The sequence below is a fragment of the Seriola aureovittata genome, chromosome 1, assembly GCF_021018895.1.
Source record: "Seriola aureovittata isolate HTS-2021-v1 ecotype China chromosome 1, ASM2101889v1, whole genome shotgun sequence".
In the NCBI taxonomy this organism is placed as follows: domain Eukaryota; kingdom Metazoa; phylum Chordata; class Actinopteri; order Carangiformes; family Carangidae; genus Seriola; species Seriola aureovittata.
The window spans coordinates 8,334,682-8,351,620 of record NC_079364.1 but is presented as its reverse complement, the minus strand read 5'-3'; the positions used below and the strand labels follow the sequence as shown (position 1 = coordinate 8,351,620).

General features: G+C 40.5%; 1 protein-coding gene across 1 annotated transcript in view; it reads left to right on the top strand.

The window, feature by feature from the left end:
- Window positions 1-16,939, top strand: part of trip4 (thyroid hormone receptor interactor 4) — a 68,327-nt gene that overhangs the window by 2,261 nt on the left and 49,127 nt on the right. The window contains exons 7-11 of the mRNA XM_056378145.1: window positions 127-342; window positions 448-577; window positions 670-863; window positions 1,010-1,134; window positions 1,304-1,395. Of these exons, the coding sequence (XP_056234120.1) occupies window positions 127-342; window positions 448-577; window positions 670-863; window positions 1,010-1,134; window positions 1,304-1,395 (757 nt within the window). The remainder of the gene's footprint in view (window positions 1-126; window positions 343-447; window positions 578-669; window positions 864-1,009; window positions 1,135-1,303; window positions 1,396-16,939) is intronic.

Genomic DNA, 16,939 nt, shown 5'->3' with positions numbered 1-16,939 from the left:
CTTCTCTAGAATGGATAGCTGCGCAATGTCAGCACTTTAACATTTCAATAACTGTAGAAGGCAACAGTGACATTTCATGTTAACGTTTACTGTTTACTCTTTGCTTACTGTCCTCTTCAACGCCAGTGTCAAGAGAACACAAGTTCTGGATGATGAGTCAGATTACTTTGCAACTGAGTCCAACCAGTGGCTGTCACCCGGAGAGCGAGAAAAGCTGAAGAAGAAGGAGGAGGAGCTTAGGGAACTTCGCCATGCCTCTCGCAAGGACAGGAAGATCACGTTGGACTTTGCTGGTAGACAAGTGGTCGAGGAGGGAAGCAACCTCAACGAGTACTACAACAAGTAAGATTATCCGACGCCACTTGAATCGAGGCTGCAAGGGCAGATATGTGTTGTGTAGTCATGATAAACGCCTTCTCCTTTTGAAATGTTTGCAATGATTTACAGGCTGGATGAGACCCTCAAGGCTATGAACAATGACACTATGTCAAAATCACCAGTGTATTCTGAAAAACAAAGTGGAAAGCAGAGCCTCGGAGACCTGGTCAACCCCAACATAGTTCAGTCTGCACCAGAGGTAGGTCCTTTTTTCCCCATCATGAAAATCGTGCAGATGGTATTCGCACTGATTCTATTAATGATAATGATCATATTGAATACACTTTGCAGTTTGTGAATGTTGGAGGCGGCGAAAGCTACAGGAGAAACACGGCGCAGCGAAGGAGTTTGGCAGAGGACAAGGGAGGAGAAGAACGTAACAGGCTGCGGCTCCAAGACAAAGAGCTGCAAGAGATGGCTGACGGAGGCCTGTGCCTCAGCATGCACCAACCATGGGCCTCACTGCTGGTCAAAGGCATCAAGAGGTAAGGAGCAAACACAATCCAGAATGAGTTTTGAGGCTTTGAACAAAATCGCAGTGCTAAGAGGTAACATTGCATTTTATGTCTGTGTCTGTGTCTGTGTCTGTGTCTGTGTCTGTCTCTGTGTCTGTGTCTGTGTCTGTGTGTAGGGTAGAGGGGAGAACTTGGTACACATCACACCGAGGTCGTCTTTGGATTGCTGCTGCAGCCAAGAAGCCCACCCCTCAGGAGATTGCTGAGGTGGAAGCCATGTACCGCCACATCTACAAAAGAGGTACACATACTATACACAGCAAATCAGTAGAAAGACTGTGAATACGAGAAGTGATTTGTTTCTAGCTGCTTTATCTGAAGTGCACAAACCACAGCCACAAAATCGAGTATGATGCCTGTACTTTGTTTTGTTGTTGTTGGATCTTTGATTGCTCTTGTTTTGTGTGCAGAGCCCAGGTTTCCTAAAGACTACCCCACCGGCTGCCTGTTGGGCTGCGTCAACATGACCGACTGCCTATCTCAGGAGCAGTTCAGAGAACAGGTCAGAAAAATTATGGAACTACAACTGCAGTGTTTGGTGGATAGAAAGACCTGAATGAAAGTGTGATTTGAATCCACACAAAAACCACTGTGATGCATTGTAAAGTTCATTTTTTTACCACACATGCTTTGGAGGAGTTTATTTTCTGGTGGTTGCTTTGTGAAGGCAGCAGAGGGTAGTTGCAAAAAAAACGTGTGGTTTGGTTTTTGTTGACTTGGTAGACTGTTGTTGTTTTACTACTTGAAGTCTTACAATTCCCATCCTCCTCTTCCTCTTGGTTTTTTCTGTCTTTCTGCCCATGGCAACTACGCTGAAGTTTAGTGCATAGAGTCAAATGATAGATAAATAAATAGATGAATGAAAAAGGATTCAGTAAAAACGCTATGTATTATTACACAGTCTCCACAGTCCTTGAGTCCTGAGCGGACTATAGCTACAAGGACGTCCTGCTACTCCGTCTGGCGCATGCAACAAGTAGTAGGATGATCATAATTTTATTACACTTTTTCTCTTTTATTTCTTGGACATTGTACAAGGAGATACTGTACTTCACTCAGATGACCATGCAGTTTCTGCCATTTGTGAAAAGAAATCCTGCAATATCATCTCTTACCAGCAGAGGTCAGACTGCACCTTTTCACCAGCAAGCCCCTGCCAGCTTAAAGTATGTCCCACTGGAGGCAGCATCCACCACACATCAAAGCCCTTTTGTATCATACCAGTGAGCTTCCACCAAAGTCAGTGCTGATATACACACATTACATTGGCATCAGCCTTTTATATTCATGGAAAAAAGGGCTAATTTAGCCTTACAGCTACAGAAGACATGAGCAGCAAAAAGAACCATCTGATTATGAATAGAGCAACAGAGTGTACTGCCGCTTTCTATGATCTTCAGTTTATGTCTTCCATGGACACTAAAGTTAAATTCACCCTCAACCATAGTGTTACGAGGACTTTGGTTAGACTGTGAGTATCTGATGTGGCAAAGCGTGGAGCTGCTCCATTGGCAGCATGGTCAGCGCTGCCTTTTTGTTTTCATAAACTGTTTACTTGAGCTTTTACACCCAAATTACTTTAATTAGTTGCAGTTTTACAAAGTAAAAACTGGAAAATATACCCCACTCCACATTTAGTCATCATGTCCATGCAGAGTTGCTCTCCCATCCACTGTCAGTGGAACACATTTAAATTTAATTACATTGCCATCCTCATCCTGGCAGTTTTGCCTCTGGCTTTGGGAATGACTCCTCTGTCTGAAGTCCACTGGCCACATCTTTTTGCTATATGTTTGTTATTATTAGAACTGAAACAAGTTTATTAGTCGCTCCAGAAAATGAATTTCCAGATATCATGATAGTCATTTAATTGTTGAAGTCATTATTTTAGCGTCCACAGCTTCCAGCATTTCAAATGTGAATAATACCTGTTTTTATTTTATCATTCATTGACACTAAATTGACTTTTGGGCTGAAACAAGAAATTTAAAGATGTCATTTGGCGCTCTGGGAAATTGTGATGGGCACTTTCACTGTTTTCTGACATTTTATACTCTACTATTTTATCCATTAATCATAAGCTTGCCAATAAGACAACACGAGGAATGTTGTTAGCTGCAGCCTTAATTACTATTCAAGTAATGTCAGGCTTTGAAAACAACAACTCAACTATGAACATGTTTAATTTCGAGGCATTTACATTTTGAATAATAGGGTCTAGATTCTCTACAAATAACTTAGTTATTATTAAAAACATTTACTCTGCTTTTCCCACGTTAGAGTGAAATCTCTAAACAAATACAAACCCTCAGTTGATAAGGTGGCAGTTATTTCTCGTTATTTCTGTGTTGTGTATAAACATCTACATTCCTTACTCTGTAGTTTTCACACGAAAACACACTCGTATATATTTGTGGGTCGATAGTGAAACTAGAGAAATGTGTAAAGTGCTACACAATGTACAAACATGCCCTAACCCTGAGCAGCTAGAAGCCCTCATACACATGTAGACACACGCTTGTATGCTATCTTTGATGAGATACCGAAACAGATCACATTTGGAAACTGCACAGTCCTCTGTACCAATTAAAAATAACAGCCACAGAAAAAGCAATGATCCTCTCTAAGGATATAGTGCTTGTGTCTCCGTGTATCTCAGCTCACACGTTTTAGCATATGTGTGTCCCAGCATAAAGACACTTGTCTTATTTCTGAGCAGCTCTGTATTTGGTGTAAAAAATAAATAAATATAAAAATCATCTTTAAAAATGTGTGCTGCTGCTGCATGGTTTGCATTCTGACTGCTGGGACCTGTAAATTTAAGGGCTTTCCCCTTTTGTACCCTGTCCTCATTGTCTCCTCCACCACTCATTCCACCCAGGGCTGTAAAATCATGTTTGCAGGCAGTGTGACTGCCCTTTCATCCTGTGAAAGGGTGTGTGTGTGTGTGTGTGTGTGTGTGTGTGTGTGTGTGTGTGTGTGTGTGTGTGTGTGTGTGTGTGTGTGTGTGTGTGTGTGTGTGTGTGTGTGTGTCCACTTGCACAGAGCAGCCATAAATAACACCCCCACCCCACACAAGGCCCCTCAGAAAAAAGGAAGAAAGGCAGATGTAGAAAATAGTGGAGCAACCAGAGAACAACAACCAGTACCAAATGTAATGTTGGTGCTGAACAGTTGGTTGGTGCTTATTCCACCATTTTAGTGAAAAGCAGAGACTATTAGCCGTTCAGCATTTAGCCGTTTAAGCCCCCTTCCTAGCATTTTAGTAGAGGAGTGCATGTTGTGCTAGTGCATAGTAGCACACAGCTGAGCTGCTGGGCTGGGCGAGTGGGTGAGGCGTAGGATTTACTGTCCTGTGCTGGCAGCTGTGGGTGGTTAAAAGGGGGGTGGTGAAGGACAGACAGCCATTATTCTTCAGGCTCTTCTAAATCTGCCCCTAGTGATGTATGAAATATTTAGAGAAAGTGGAATGTGGGTAGATCAGGATAGCATGTGAGAAAGACTATGAACGCAAAACAACAACAACAACCCCCCCCCCCCCAAAAAAAAAAAACAAAAAACGCTGTAAATATTGTAAATACTTGAGTATCACTGATCCAGTGTGATAGCAGTCATGCCCCTGTTGGGGTGCTATTGTACAAAGCAGCACCAAAACCTGATAGCCTGCTGACAGATAGTGCAGGAAGACCACCCCGGGCAGAGCAGGATTTCCATCTGCTTGACTTGGACCAATTCTTTCCCTCATTAGAAACTGACTGGTGTATTGATCCATTCTCCCCATAATCTCTCACTCCTCCCAACTCACCAGTCTCCCCACCCCACCCCTTACTACTGATAATTGGCCAGCCATTATGATCTGTGCGGTCTCTCTCTGCACTCCTACCCCCCAGTGCTCACTCAGCAGCAATGGGTGGAGATGTACGCCTGACCTGCATACTGTGGAGGGCAGGCGGGGGTGTTGGGAAGAATCTACGTACATTACAGATTGAAAACTGGAATGTTTTTGCTTTAAGAGGCAAAGTGAGGTAATTAAAAAGGATCAGCAGAGAGCTCCAGCCAAACTGAGCAGGTTTATGGGTGGTCGATATGCTGCAGATGGTTTACTTTACACTTGCAAATGACACTCAGCTGTGCAAAATTTTAAAATTGTGCATAAAATAAAGTCAAACAGCACTGCTGTATTTTGAATTCAGCATTTATCAACACATGCACAGACCCATTCTCAGTCTTCTCAGTCCTCGTACTCGTTCACAGCTCAAGCAAAGCCACATCAGACCCCATACAGAGCTCGAATCGCACCATCAACTTACTCCTGTGGTTTAAAAATTGACGACTGGATCAATCCACACTCTTTATAAGGGTCTGATTTCTTACTCTGTTCCAGAGACCATATTACCAGCTGCAGAGCTACATGTCTCTGTGAATATAAGTCAGAGAGGTCTAATCTATTTGACAGGCATGCCAAGAGCAAAACCAGTGACTGTTCAGAGCTGTATTGATTTATATGAAATGACTATGAGGGCAAGAGGGCAAAGTGAGCTTTGTTTGTGTGTGTGTGTGTGATTTATCTATACATTATCTAATCAAAGAGCCCCCTGAATTTCCTGATGATGAAATGTTGACACAGTAATACACTCTGGAAGTTTCATAATTCACAGAGGTTTTTGAACAGTAATATCATCTGTGGTATCTCATGTTTCCCAGATAAGCGTATTTTATTAACCTGGGGTCTGTTGAAGACTGACATACAGCAGGTCCCCTGGCACGTCCTGTATGTATTTCAGATAGACACATATTTGAGACATGGCTTGTACTGGATGGTTTATAGCGGTGGTTTCCCAACTGGTGTAGATTCAAGTTCCACATTTCTCCTTAGTCATTAAGTCATGGTCCAATCATAAGCCAAATGAACACCAATTCAGTTTTATTTCACAAAATGAAAACAAAAGAGACATTTGCAACAGACCAGAAGAAATTTTGACATGTCAAAATAGAAAAACCACATGAATAAATAATGATGAATGATGGCTGAGTTCCATTTAGCTGCTTCAGTTTGTGGCGTTGTGTATGCTGGATCGCCATCACACTGTCAAGGTTTACTGGGACACTTGAGTAAAGCAGTTATTAGTAACACCTGTGCTTTTCTTGCTATGACAGGTCAAAATATCTGCTGTGAACAGTCATATTAAGGCTTAAAAACCACTGGCACGAATAGCGATGCAATAGCAGTTAGAAATAATTCAGACAAGGTCTTTTGTTTAAGTTAATAGGACACACAACAACAGAGCAATAAAACTGTCGTTAAGATGAGAAGAAGAAAGAGAAGAAGACATATAGGATGCTCCATTAATGTCTCATTTTTAAAAACCTCTGACTCTTACATGTAGTCTTGTGTATGAAGATGGCGAAATACTAAACGGTAGTTTTGTATTTGTAATGTTAAGTGACATCTTTTGGCATTCAACTATTGTATTCATATAGTTAACTGTGTCATCTGCATATATGTGTCGTTTGAAACGGTATCATCTGTATATATCAGGTTTCCGCAGGTCCTGAAAAGATCTAAAATCCAATAATATGAATTTAAGAACAAAAATGTCTTAAATACAATTTCGGCAGGTCTTAAAATATGATTGGATTATAAAGTTAACGTCAGTCTTCTAATTGTGTTTTTGTGAAAATTAAGTATTGATCTGTAACAAAACCAACATGCAACCAATAATCACTTATCAGAGCACAGCTGCTAGTGTGTCGCAATGGTATCTCCTCTGGTCAAAGAATAGCCAATTTTAGAAGTGATGAGTTTCTGTTAACATTTAATTTAATCTAATATGTGATTCAAGTGAATGGGAAAGTGAACTTTCTATAAACTCTATATATAAACGAAGTGTGCTTGCAATTGACCCCTGACAAACACTAGTTTGAAACAGTTGAAGAGGGATTTGTTCAGTTATTTGTGTAATCACACAACAATCAACACAATTGTGAAAGAATCCTCTTAAAATTTTTACACTGAGCTGAAACAGTTTATTAACACAATCTTTGTCTAGCTTGAATAGAGCGTTTCCTTTATTAAAACAAAAACAACAAATCAGGTAAATGTTGCTTTCACAATCCATATCATACTGCTTAGAAAATCATATCGCTATTCAAATCATTCGTAACTGTTGCGCTGTGTCTGTCTTTTCTGTTATTTAATTGTTCATTGGCCTATACTGTAATTGTTTTTGTTTTCAACGTCCAGTTAATAAACCAAGCCTTTAAGTTGTTTTCATTATAGCTTGAAGCCTATTTTTGAAACTGTATATTTAATTCCATTCTGGCACAAAATATATATATATAGACCGCAGCTCAGTAGATGTATGCGCACCAACATGTTAGATAACTGAAACCATAGGCTTACACCACATCACATAGCTGCAAGCCGAGCCACTTATCTGTTAAAAGAAGTGCCGGTTTCTGTGGAATTCCATTTGTGCAAGCTCTCCCTTTGACCTCCAGAGTGGAGCTCCTGTGCTTGTTAGGCCAGCTGGAAGCTCGGACTGATGCCTGCGTTTCCTTGTGTGGTAATGTGATATTTATATGCTGAAAGCCTTCCTGCCAGCATGCCACACACACACACACACACACACACACACACACACACACACTCTCACAGGATACATTGGATGCATTCCAAAGGAAGGGAAGTCAAGCAATGCTATTTTTTTTCTCCCCCCCCCCCTCTTTTTCTGTAACATTGTGTGAATCCTTAGCAGTGGCTGCCCCCCTCTCTTCCTGCACCCCTCCCCCTCCGTCATTCCATCTTCACATTTTCCACACTTTCCCTCTAACGGTATGCTTTACAGGTCAGGACTGTGAAGTTGTATGTGGTCGTGGACAATTTGGTTTATGTGAACAGACGCGTGCGCGTACGTGCAATTGCTCATCTCTCTCTCTCTCTCTCTCTCTCTCTCTCTCTCTCTCTCTCTCTCTCTCTCTCTCTCTCTCTCTCTCTCTCTCTCTCTCTCTCTCTCTCTCTCTCTCTTTCTGCACAACCTCAGTCACACACTAACACACTCACATTCCTCCCCTTCCTCCCTTTTCCTTGCTGGGCAGTTTGCCATGGCAGAGAGGTCAGACATCATGTGATTCTGCAGTGGTGTGTAGAATGCTTTCAGCCCAGGGTCCCCAGGCACTGGATGACAACCAACCAAACCTCAGTCACAGGTTTTCAACAGCATGAAAAATACATAGAACCATCTGCCAGACTTCAAATGGCCTGCTGCACTGTTTAGAATTTCACTGCTGTCCTCGGACCACTTCATCGAATGTCACACAGTTTCTGCTGCCGGGGAAACTGACAGTTAAGCCCCCTTTATTATCTCTACTTCTCCTCCATTTTAATCTGCTCGTATAATAGGAGTTGTTCCTTCTCTCCGAATGCTGATCACAGGCACTTGGAACAACGATAAAGGCAACACGAGAGACATTCCAGACAGCTTCCTTTGATGGTGTGAAAGACAGCAGTGTTGATGAAAATAAGTCAGAATCAAAGGGAGGTAACTAAATGCCGAGCTGTGTGTTTGCCTGAATGCTAAACAGGTTCAAAGTCTTCCTTTCTCTTTAAAAATGATCTGATGCTTTATTGCTCTTCTAAACCAGACCTATGATTTAATTCTGAGACAGTTTATTATTTTTTTGAACTGGAAAAATGTTGCTTAAGTCATAGTCATTATGTAGTCATTACTCCAGTACAGTCCTTTAGCACATAAACAGAAAAGCCTGCAGGGGACTCGTAATGTTAGTGTTGACTAATCGTATTGACTGTAACAGAATAGGAATGACAATATATGAAACCTTCTGAGGCAACCACTTCTTTTTATTTATAACTGGCGGCATTGAAAATAAGACAATCTAATGTGAAAGTTATCTAAAAAGGAAGAGATAGTTTGTTTTCTTATTAGAGAAACTCGTTGGTTTTTAGTCATTGGGACAAATTATGTATTTTTCAGCTGGGTTAATTATATTGTATTAATGCTTTAGGGTAGCAATCACTCAATATTACCTGCTATGGCTAAAATTGTAGTAAACATGTAACTGGTTTTTAATGTATTTAATAAAAAGAACTAGAACTTATTCACAAATACCTGCACCACAATTATTCCTTTGATGTTCATTAACCCTTTTCTAGTAATATTTAGTCTCTGAGGAGTTTGTTTATTTTTTCAGTGAAAATGAAATGTTCCAACTGAAATCGCAATCTCAATATCTGCCGAAATAATTGGAATATGACTTTTTTTTTTTTTTTTGCACATCATCTCGCCCTAGTACCTTCTGAATGATACTTAATGTACTGAGGGAGGGTAATAAAGAGAATCAGTCAAATTAAATCAAATTAAGTCAATGGACTTCACGGAGTCTTTACAGCCCAAACGTTAAAATCCTATGAGTTTGTGGTAGCAGCATGTTTAACTATGTTTGGTATGTTTGCAGTTCTGTCAGTACGTCTCTGCAGACGACTCTCAGGTCCCGGAGCGTGAAGCTTCTCGGTTTGTGTGTGTTTGAAATAATGGCTCCGACAGTGTTAAACAATGTTTGCATAAAACAAGACCACTGTTGATTTTAATGTCGTGATCTATTTATCTATTTAGTGCCTTTCCACAGCCCCCCCCCCCCCCCCCCCCCCCACACACACACACACACACACCCACACACATACACACAATCAGCTTTAATGAAGCATAGAATCAATATGTTTGACATTTATCTCCCATCTCCACATCTGGTGTTTGTTGTTGATGCCCCAAAATGGCTCCTCATGAGGCCAGTGTCAGCGCCAGTTTTCTGTTTTGGAATGAGGAAATGAATGAAGGTTGTGTGTTGTAGTCAGTAAGTACTTTGCTCAGAACCAGTGGGCGACCGTGTTTCCCTGCTATGATTTTATCAGGAACGGGAAATGCTCTCAGTTTAATCACTTTTCTTTATGCCTGTTCCCATCCAAATCCAAATGTGAGAGCAGGCAGTGCTTCAGTCATTATGCCAAGCCGATTTTGTGTGTTTTTGCCAACATTCCCCAGGCATGCCTATGCAATTGCTTTATGTCACACATGCCTGTGTGTGTTCATCTGAGAAGAGATCTTTATCCAGCCAAGCCCTGACCCAGCAGCAGTATAACTAAAAGTATCTCTCCTGGAGAGGGAGAACCAGAAAGACAGAGAGCGAGAGACTCTCTGCCACTGCAGGGTCAGAGATTACAAACTCAATTGTACTCTGCTGGGTGACATGTCTGCTCAGCAACTTCCTGCTAGCGACATCAGAGAGGAGGAAAGTATGGAGAAAGAGGGGGAGGCGAGGGAGGCTGTCCAAGCTTCCAGTGCCATTAATCTTTCTCTCTTTGTGTGCAGCAAACTAAAAAAACATTTAGCTTCCACTTGCACATCAAGCCAGTGAGTCTGACTTTTTCCCCAGTTTATATAATCACTGGAAAAAGACGGGAAAACTTCAAATGGACAACAAAATACAACCCATGAATGAATATGAAGGATTTTTACTGTATAATTTATTGTGTCTCTTTAATCTTTAGGGTTTATAATTTGAGATCATTTTCCCTCCATATATTTATCCTATTTATTGGGGTCGGTATTGATCATTGATATGTCATTCCATTTGGCTGGTTCTCTACCATCCACCATTTGTTTCCTTATTTGAATCATTTTTACGAAACTCTTGCACATAACAGATTCTGTAAAAATCCTCGGCACCTCTCTGTGTCACGGGTTATTTTCAAAGTTTGAGACACACACAGGTTAAGTTGAGCAACCGCATCTTATAATGTTTTTGCTTTTTTGTTTCATATAAACAGAAGTAGAACAGAAAAAAGAAAGAAGCAGAAATTCATGAGCCTTGCAACAAGTTACCCCATTCTTCTGTCTTGCGAATACATTATAATGTGATCTGTTGAAAGGCTGCGTCCACAAGCTGTTTTGCCAAGATACCAGCCAGGTGCTGCCAGCTGTTGCCATGGACATCAAGTGTGTGTTTCTTTAAGATTGCCAGTATCTTTAAAGATGGTTCACTCGATCTGCCTGACTTGGAAATGAACGACAAACACAGGCAGAGAGAACCAGAATAATTCACCGTCTTTAAGTAAATTAAATTTTGCCTCCTAACGTTTCATTTTGAGAATCCAAAAACCAGTCACATTGAAAATCGTATCCCGTTGTTTAGTCTGTTATATTCAGAAGAAAATCTAATTGCTTTTGGCAGTGTCTGTGCCAATGTGGTCTTATGCTGAATATTGGGTTCAGTATGTTTGTCCATTAAATGGCATTGAGTTAGTGCTCGTCATTCAGTGGTACACAACACTCAGTTGAATGCTGCTGTTTGCCTTTAGTGCATGAGATCTATTAGTCTGACTGAGTAAATGTCTTAATTCCACAACACAGGGACCTGTGCCTTGATAGGAGCTGCTGTCTGTTTAAATGACAGGAGTGTGATCATTATTTTCAATGAGACTCCCGTGATATGTGCTGTGGGAGGCAGGGAGATAACAGTCTGCCCCATATACCACCAGGTACCTGTGTGTGCGTGTGTGTGTGTGTGTGTGTGTGTGTGATCAAGTAGAATTTACATCAAATGTGATATGCTTTTTCCTTTGTGCAGTGATATCTTGCTGGAATATCTTTGCCTTCATGCTCGGCTCTTTTGGGCCAGCTTTCATCTTTAGAGCTGAAGGGTGTTTAGGTGAAATACAAAAAGTATCTGAACGTTTGGTCTGAGTATCCACAGAGACGCGATCTAACCTCAGAGTGGATTATTTAAAAAGCTGCTCCCTCTTTACTAAGAGTAAAATCCAAAAATAAACGTACATGCAGCTCCCTTGAATGTCACATTGAAACTCTCAAGCTTAATCATGGATTGTTTTTGCTGCATTTAAAACCACACTATCACTCACTTTTACATAACAACTAAAAATGTTGTAGCATTTTTCCACATGGCTCCATTTAATAGGTGGACAAAATCACAGCTGATGAAAATAAGGTCTGACATGCGTTAATGTGAAGCAGCAACGCTTCAGCATGTGAGAGAATAGTTGCTTTCCTCTGGCACACCTAACGATTTTAAAACGCATGCCAAGTGACATGTTTTCTAATGTTTACAGATAAATGAACAGCCAGAGATACATTTTATGAGCAAACACTTTTCCTAACCAGGCCGCGAAACATGTTGCAGTTCACCTTTATCAACCTCAGGAGGCTTTTAACACTGTTCTTTCAGCTGTGAAGATTGTACCACATTCAACACGCTAGTTTAGCCTGAATTATCCAGAGAGAACATGAATTATTAACATGTATCTAAATTCAAAAGCATGTATGTAAATTTAATATAATTTGCGACTGGATTGTTAAAATATTGGCATCATTAAAATGGGTATTGCAGTCATATACCCCCTCCCTGCCAGCTACAACCCAACCTCTTTCCACTGCTTTCGCCACATGTAGTGAAATGTCTTGAAGCTCATTGTGCACAAGCGTTTTTTTTTCTTTTCTTTTCTTTTTTTTTTGCCATGGTCCACTGCACAAAAATGCCATCAAATGCTTTTGCAGGCTCAGTGTGTGAAGGAGCGTATTGATTTACATGCAGCATAATTTTCTCGCCTCTCAAATATCTGGTGGTCAGTACAGCAGAAATAAGATTCAGCATAATTACTTTAATAATGCTGGCACTTCAAATATCTTTAAATTGTACATCGCCTACAAACAAAAAAAAAACATAGGTGTGTTATCGCTAATGAACTGGCATGTCTTTTATTATCAGTCAAATGAAGAGGGTTTTCTGTGAGGTAATAAAAAGTCATTTTGTGTCCAGATGTCACTGTAATAATATTGGAATCACCCAGAAGCAGCTGAGGCGTCGTCCCCTCTGACCACAAGTTCAAATAAACCTTGTAAGAAGCTGTTTTTATCACGGAACAGAAAGTTGAATAATACAAATGAATATTATTTAAGCACGTTTTCATCTCTCTAGAAGTTGGTGTATTCAGAGAACACCCTCTAATGTAGTTGCAATCCAACCACAGGCATGGGCAGAAAATATTTATACAGGTCCTGCTAGACCATTTTTAGTGCTCTTGCTAGAAAAAAAGCTTGTTGATATTTTATGTATAAAGTAGAACCAGTTGGTTCCCGCTAAAGAAACGGGGTGTGAACAGGGCTGCAGTCAGAGAGCTTCTTGGCATTTGAAGAGTTCGGAGGGATGGGTTGTTTGTTTTTGTTTCGTTTTTTATGAGAAAAATCACAAAAGTGAAAGGAATGGATTAAGTAGATTTTTTTTTTTTTATCCGCTGTAATGTAAGCTGCTGGTTAACTAACTGAGCCAAGGTGAACACCAACTAACTACATTAGTTTGTGAGGTTACTGGTTACAGAAACAAAATATTCATGATAATCGTACCCACTGTGTAATACTGAGTCTGTATAGCTAAATTAATAGTTATCATAGGACTTGGGATGTTAAGCTTAGGGAGCTATTCACTGAGTCTGGTCCATTTTCTGTAGCACAAGTTTCTTGTGTTTACCTTAAAATTAAATTAAAAATCTTCCTCATCATACTTTTCATACCAGGATGACACTGCAATACAAAAACACCAGTGCTGTTTCCTTACTTCCATGTCTTCTACATGGATCATCAGCTGGATCATAAGAATGACTTTTTGCCCGAGACATGCAGCTTCAGCCTCAGTCCTCAAGTATTTGTTCATGTTTAAGATCCTTTTTACGAGTTTTTCGAGTCGACTCGAACTCACGGAGCTAACGTTAGCTTGGTTAGCTAGCTACAGCTGATGAAATTTGCCAGGAACAGTTTTTAATTTCATTGCTAAGAATTTCAAGTGGTAAATCTGCCACCGTGTCATTTTCAAACTGCGTACTGGATGTGCCAAGAATGCAAAGCTTGACGGGTATAGCAGCAGCAGTAACTAAAGAGCGTTGGGTTTTAGCAAATGATAAATGTTTTTTAAATTCTTTTTCAGTGAAGGCCTTTGTTGTTCAGAGCCTAAAATAATTTAGGGCTGTATTAGTGCAAGGAAATCCATGTAATCTCCCATTTGTGTTGAAAGCCAAAAAATATTTTGGCTCCCTTGCAAAAACTGTAGAAGTATAAATTGAAATGGACTCGTGAAGAGCTCTTATTCAGCACCTTCTGTTTAACGGTTCACTGTTTTCTCCCTTTGGAACATATCAGTAGGATCACCTTATCTATTGTAAGCTGTAGCACTAACCCATGGGCTTAGAGAAACCTAAAACTTGCCTTTGATAAGAATCAGGGGACAGCCTTCCTTCTGTGCTCCTCTCTCAAACCGTGCTCATTGCCAGCCTGGAGAGGAGGAGGGAAGAGACAGTTATTTCCCACAGAGGCTGAGTGAACACAGATGGGAGGGCTGTACCCCAAGCGTCAGAATATCAAAGCAAATATTCACCTTAAGAGACAGACATGTTCATAAACTCCCCGGTCCTTCTCAATTTCCACATTATGAAATCAAATGCCCACTGTGAAGAGGTTTGTTACCTTGCTTAAAATACGAGCCCTTTTTGCTGACACCACCTGTGTTAAGGAGAGCTGGATTTGTGGCAACGATAAAAGGAGATTGTGGTGGAAAATAAGAAGTTTTAATGCCTTAGATACCCTGGATTGTTCTTTGAAGTCAGGGTTTGAAAGCAGACATGGTAATTGTCTCCAGGGGTTCTTGCTATGTGTGTGTGAGTGTGTGTGTGTGTGTGAGTGTGTGTGTGTGTGTGTGAGTGTGTGTGTGTGTGTGAGTGTGTGTGTGTGAGTGCTATAAAGGAAACTACTAAGAAGGAGAAGGGTTTGCCTGTGTGATTTTCTGTAAATGCAGTGCAGTTGTCTTGAATTTGATACTTCGGCTAATAACATCTACTTACTTTTTCATGGTTGGGATTTGTAGCATCAGAACCACTTTTTATTAAATGCTTTTCGTGAAATTGTAAGGTTCTCAAAATGCTATTTTCCGCTGCACATTAGGAATCTGTTTTTGTTTTGTTTTGTTTTGTTTTGTTTTGTTTTTTTTCAATTTTTGCAAAAGTCCTGCGCTCGTCAAACAGAAGCTTAACTGTGAGTACGAGGGAGAAGTCTTTTCCTTGGAAAGTTCCAGCAGTTAGCTTGTTGAGTCTAAAAAGCTTTGACTGTAGTCAGGCAGTCTTGTTTTCTTCTTGCCTGAGGGCCACCGCAGGAGGTGAAGTCATAAACATGGCTGGGAAAGTGGAACTGGGCTAAGCGAGGAAGTCTGTGTGAATCTCCCTGCAAAAACACATGACTTCACTACACCTGTCAGCACCAGCGCTAGCTAAAAGGCTAATGCAGCTCGCTCTTCACCAACATTTTTCTTTTTTCCTTTCACAGACTTGAATTGTTATGCTTATGAGGCGGGGGTGTAGGATAGAAAATACATTTTAATACTTTTTACTCCTCAGTCTTCCGGGGAATTTTAACAGTACGCTGGTGACAGCTTGAAGTCATTTACATCAAGACAATAATGAAGTTGCTGACACACAGAGCTGGTTCTTGAACTCACCTCCACAGTACAAATACACTGAGGCGTCATAGTTAATATCAGTAAGTCCTGCCTGGATTCCTCCCTGGATAGTTTCGTATAATTAAATTCAGTGTACAGACTTACATATGTAGTTTATATGTGTCCACTGAGCTTTCAGCTGCACTGAAACAGCGAGCATTTTTTAAGGTGAAGGAAACATGTCTTTGCAGCCGCGCTGACCGACACGGTGTCAGTTATTGGAAAATCGTGGCCCTGGTGCTGAGCTTCTAATAATGAGACATGTCTCTGGTTGTGCCGAGGATATTAATAATGTAAAAATTCAGAAGCCAGTGTTGCACACTCCTAGATAATTAATGTTCACTCTCCAACTTGACACCAGTTGATTCTGTAGGTGAAGGAGTATGTTAAATTTTTAATCATCCCTGTGCAACCCGGTGTGCCTGAGCTCCAATGAAAGGGACAAAGTGAGCTGCAATAGCTGCCTGTTTTAGATGGACAAGTTTAGTATTGGTTTGGGTTAATGGAGTCCAAACTAGCTGAGGGTCCATGTGTTTGCACCTATTGCTTCCAGTTTTAAAAGGATTGTAAAAGGTGTCTGAGAATTTGCTGGGCGTGTGATGGCCCCTGTAGCTAAAGGCTTCAAACTTGGTGTATATATATACAGAGATTAATTGCAATTAGGTTATTTTAGGTTGCAATTAATGAAAGGGTACTTATATCATCATTAGTACGTGTGTAACTCCTGTATTTTCATTATAGATTATTTAGCCGTTTTTGTTTAGTCTAAAAAATAAAATCCAAAACTAGATATTTTTTACTATTCACACTTTGCTAAAACACTGAAGTGTCTTCAGAAAATATTATGTGTTGTTAACCAACAATCTAAATGCAAAATATGTCAGATAATCCAAAATTAAAATAAAAGAGAGATTAAAATAAAAAAAAAGAGAAACGCACACAAAGTGATTTGGCCTTGTTTTTCAGGAAAGGTGCCTGAGAAACAAAAGACAACGTTCAGTCTAAAAGACAACTGAAGAGGTCACTGACTACATTTACACACGTGGTGTAATTTGGCAGTTTGCCATACTCCTGTAGAGATCCTGCTTGTGTTCAGTTGTTTACGTGAACTGTTGATACCCTCTTTGTTACCATGAATAAACCAGTAAAACTAAAATATTCTCATCCACCTGAGCTGCTCTGCCCGTAAACAAAATGGTCCGCCTGGATTGCAATACATATTGATGCAACCGCCAGTTACCCTGACCAGCAGGTCATCTCTGATACATGGAGAATAATACTGAATATTGTACCAATAAACCTGATATTGGAAAGATACGTAAAATACAGAATTATTGGCACATGTACTGTCATGGCTGGCAAGAGATGGTCGGCCCAATTTACATTTTTACACCACTTCTGGCATCAGGACGACACAGTCAAGCGACCCAGTATGGACTCACTGTACATACTGATGTTGCTGTTTCTCCCCTTCG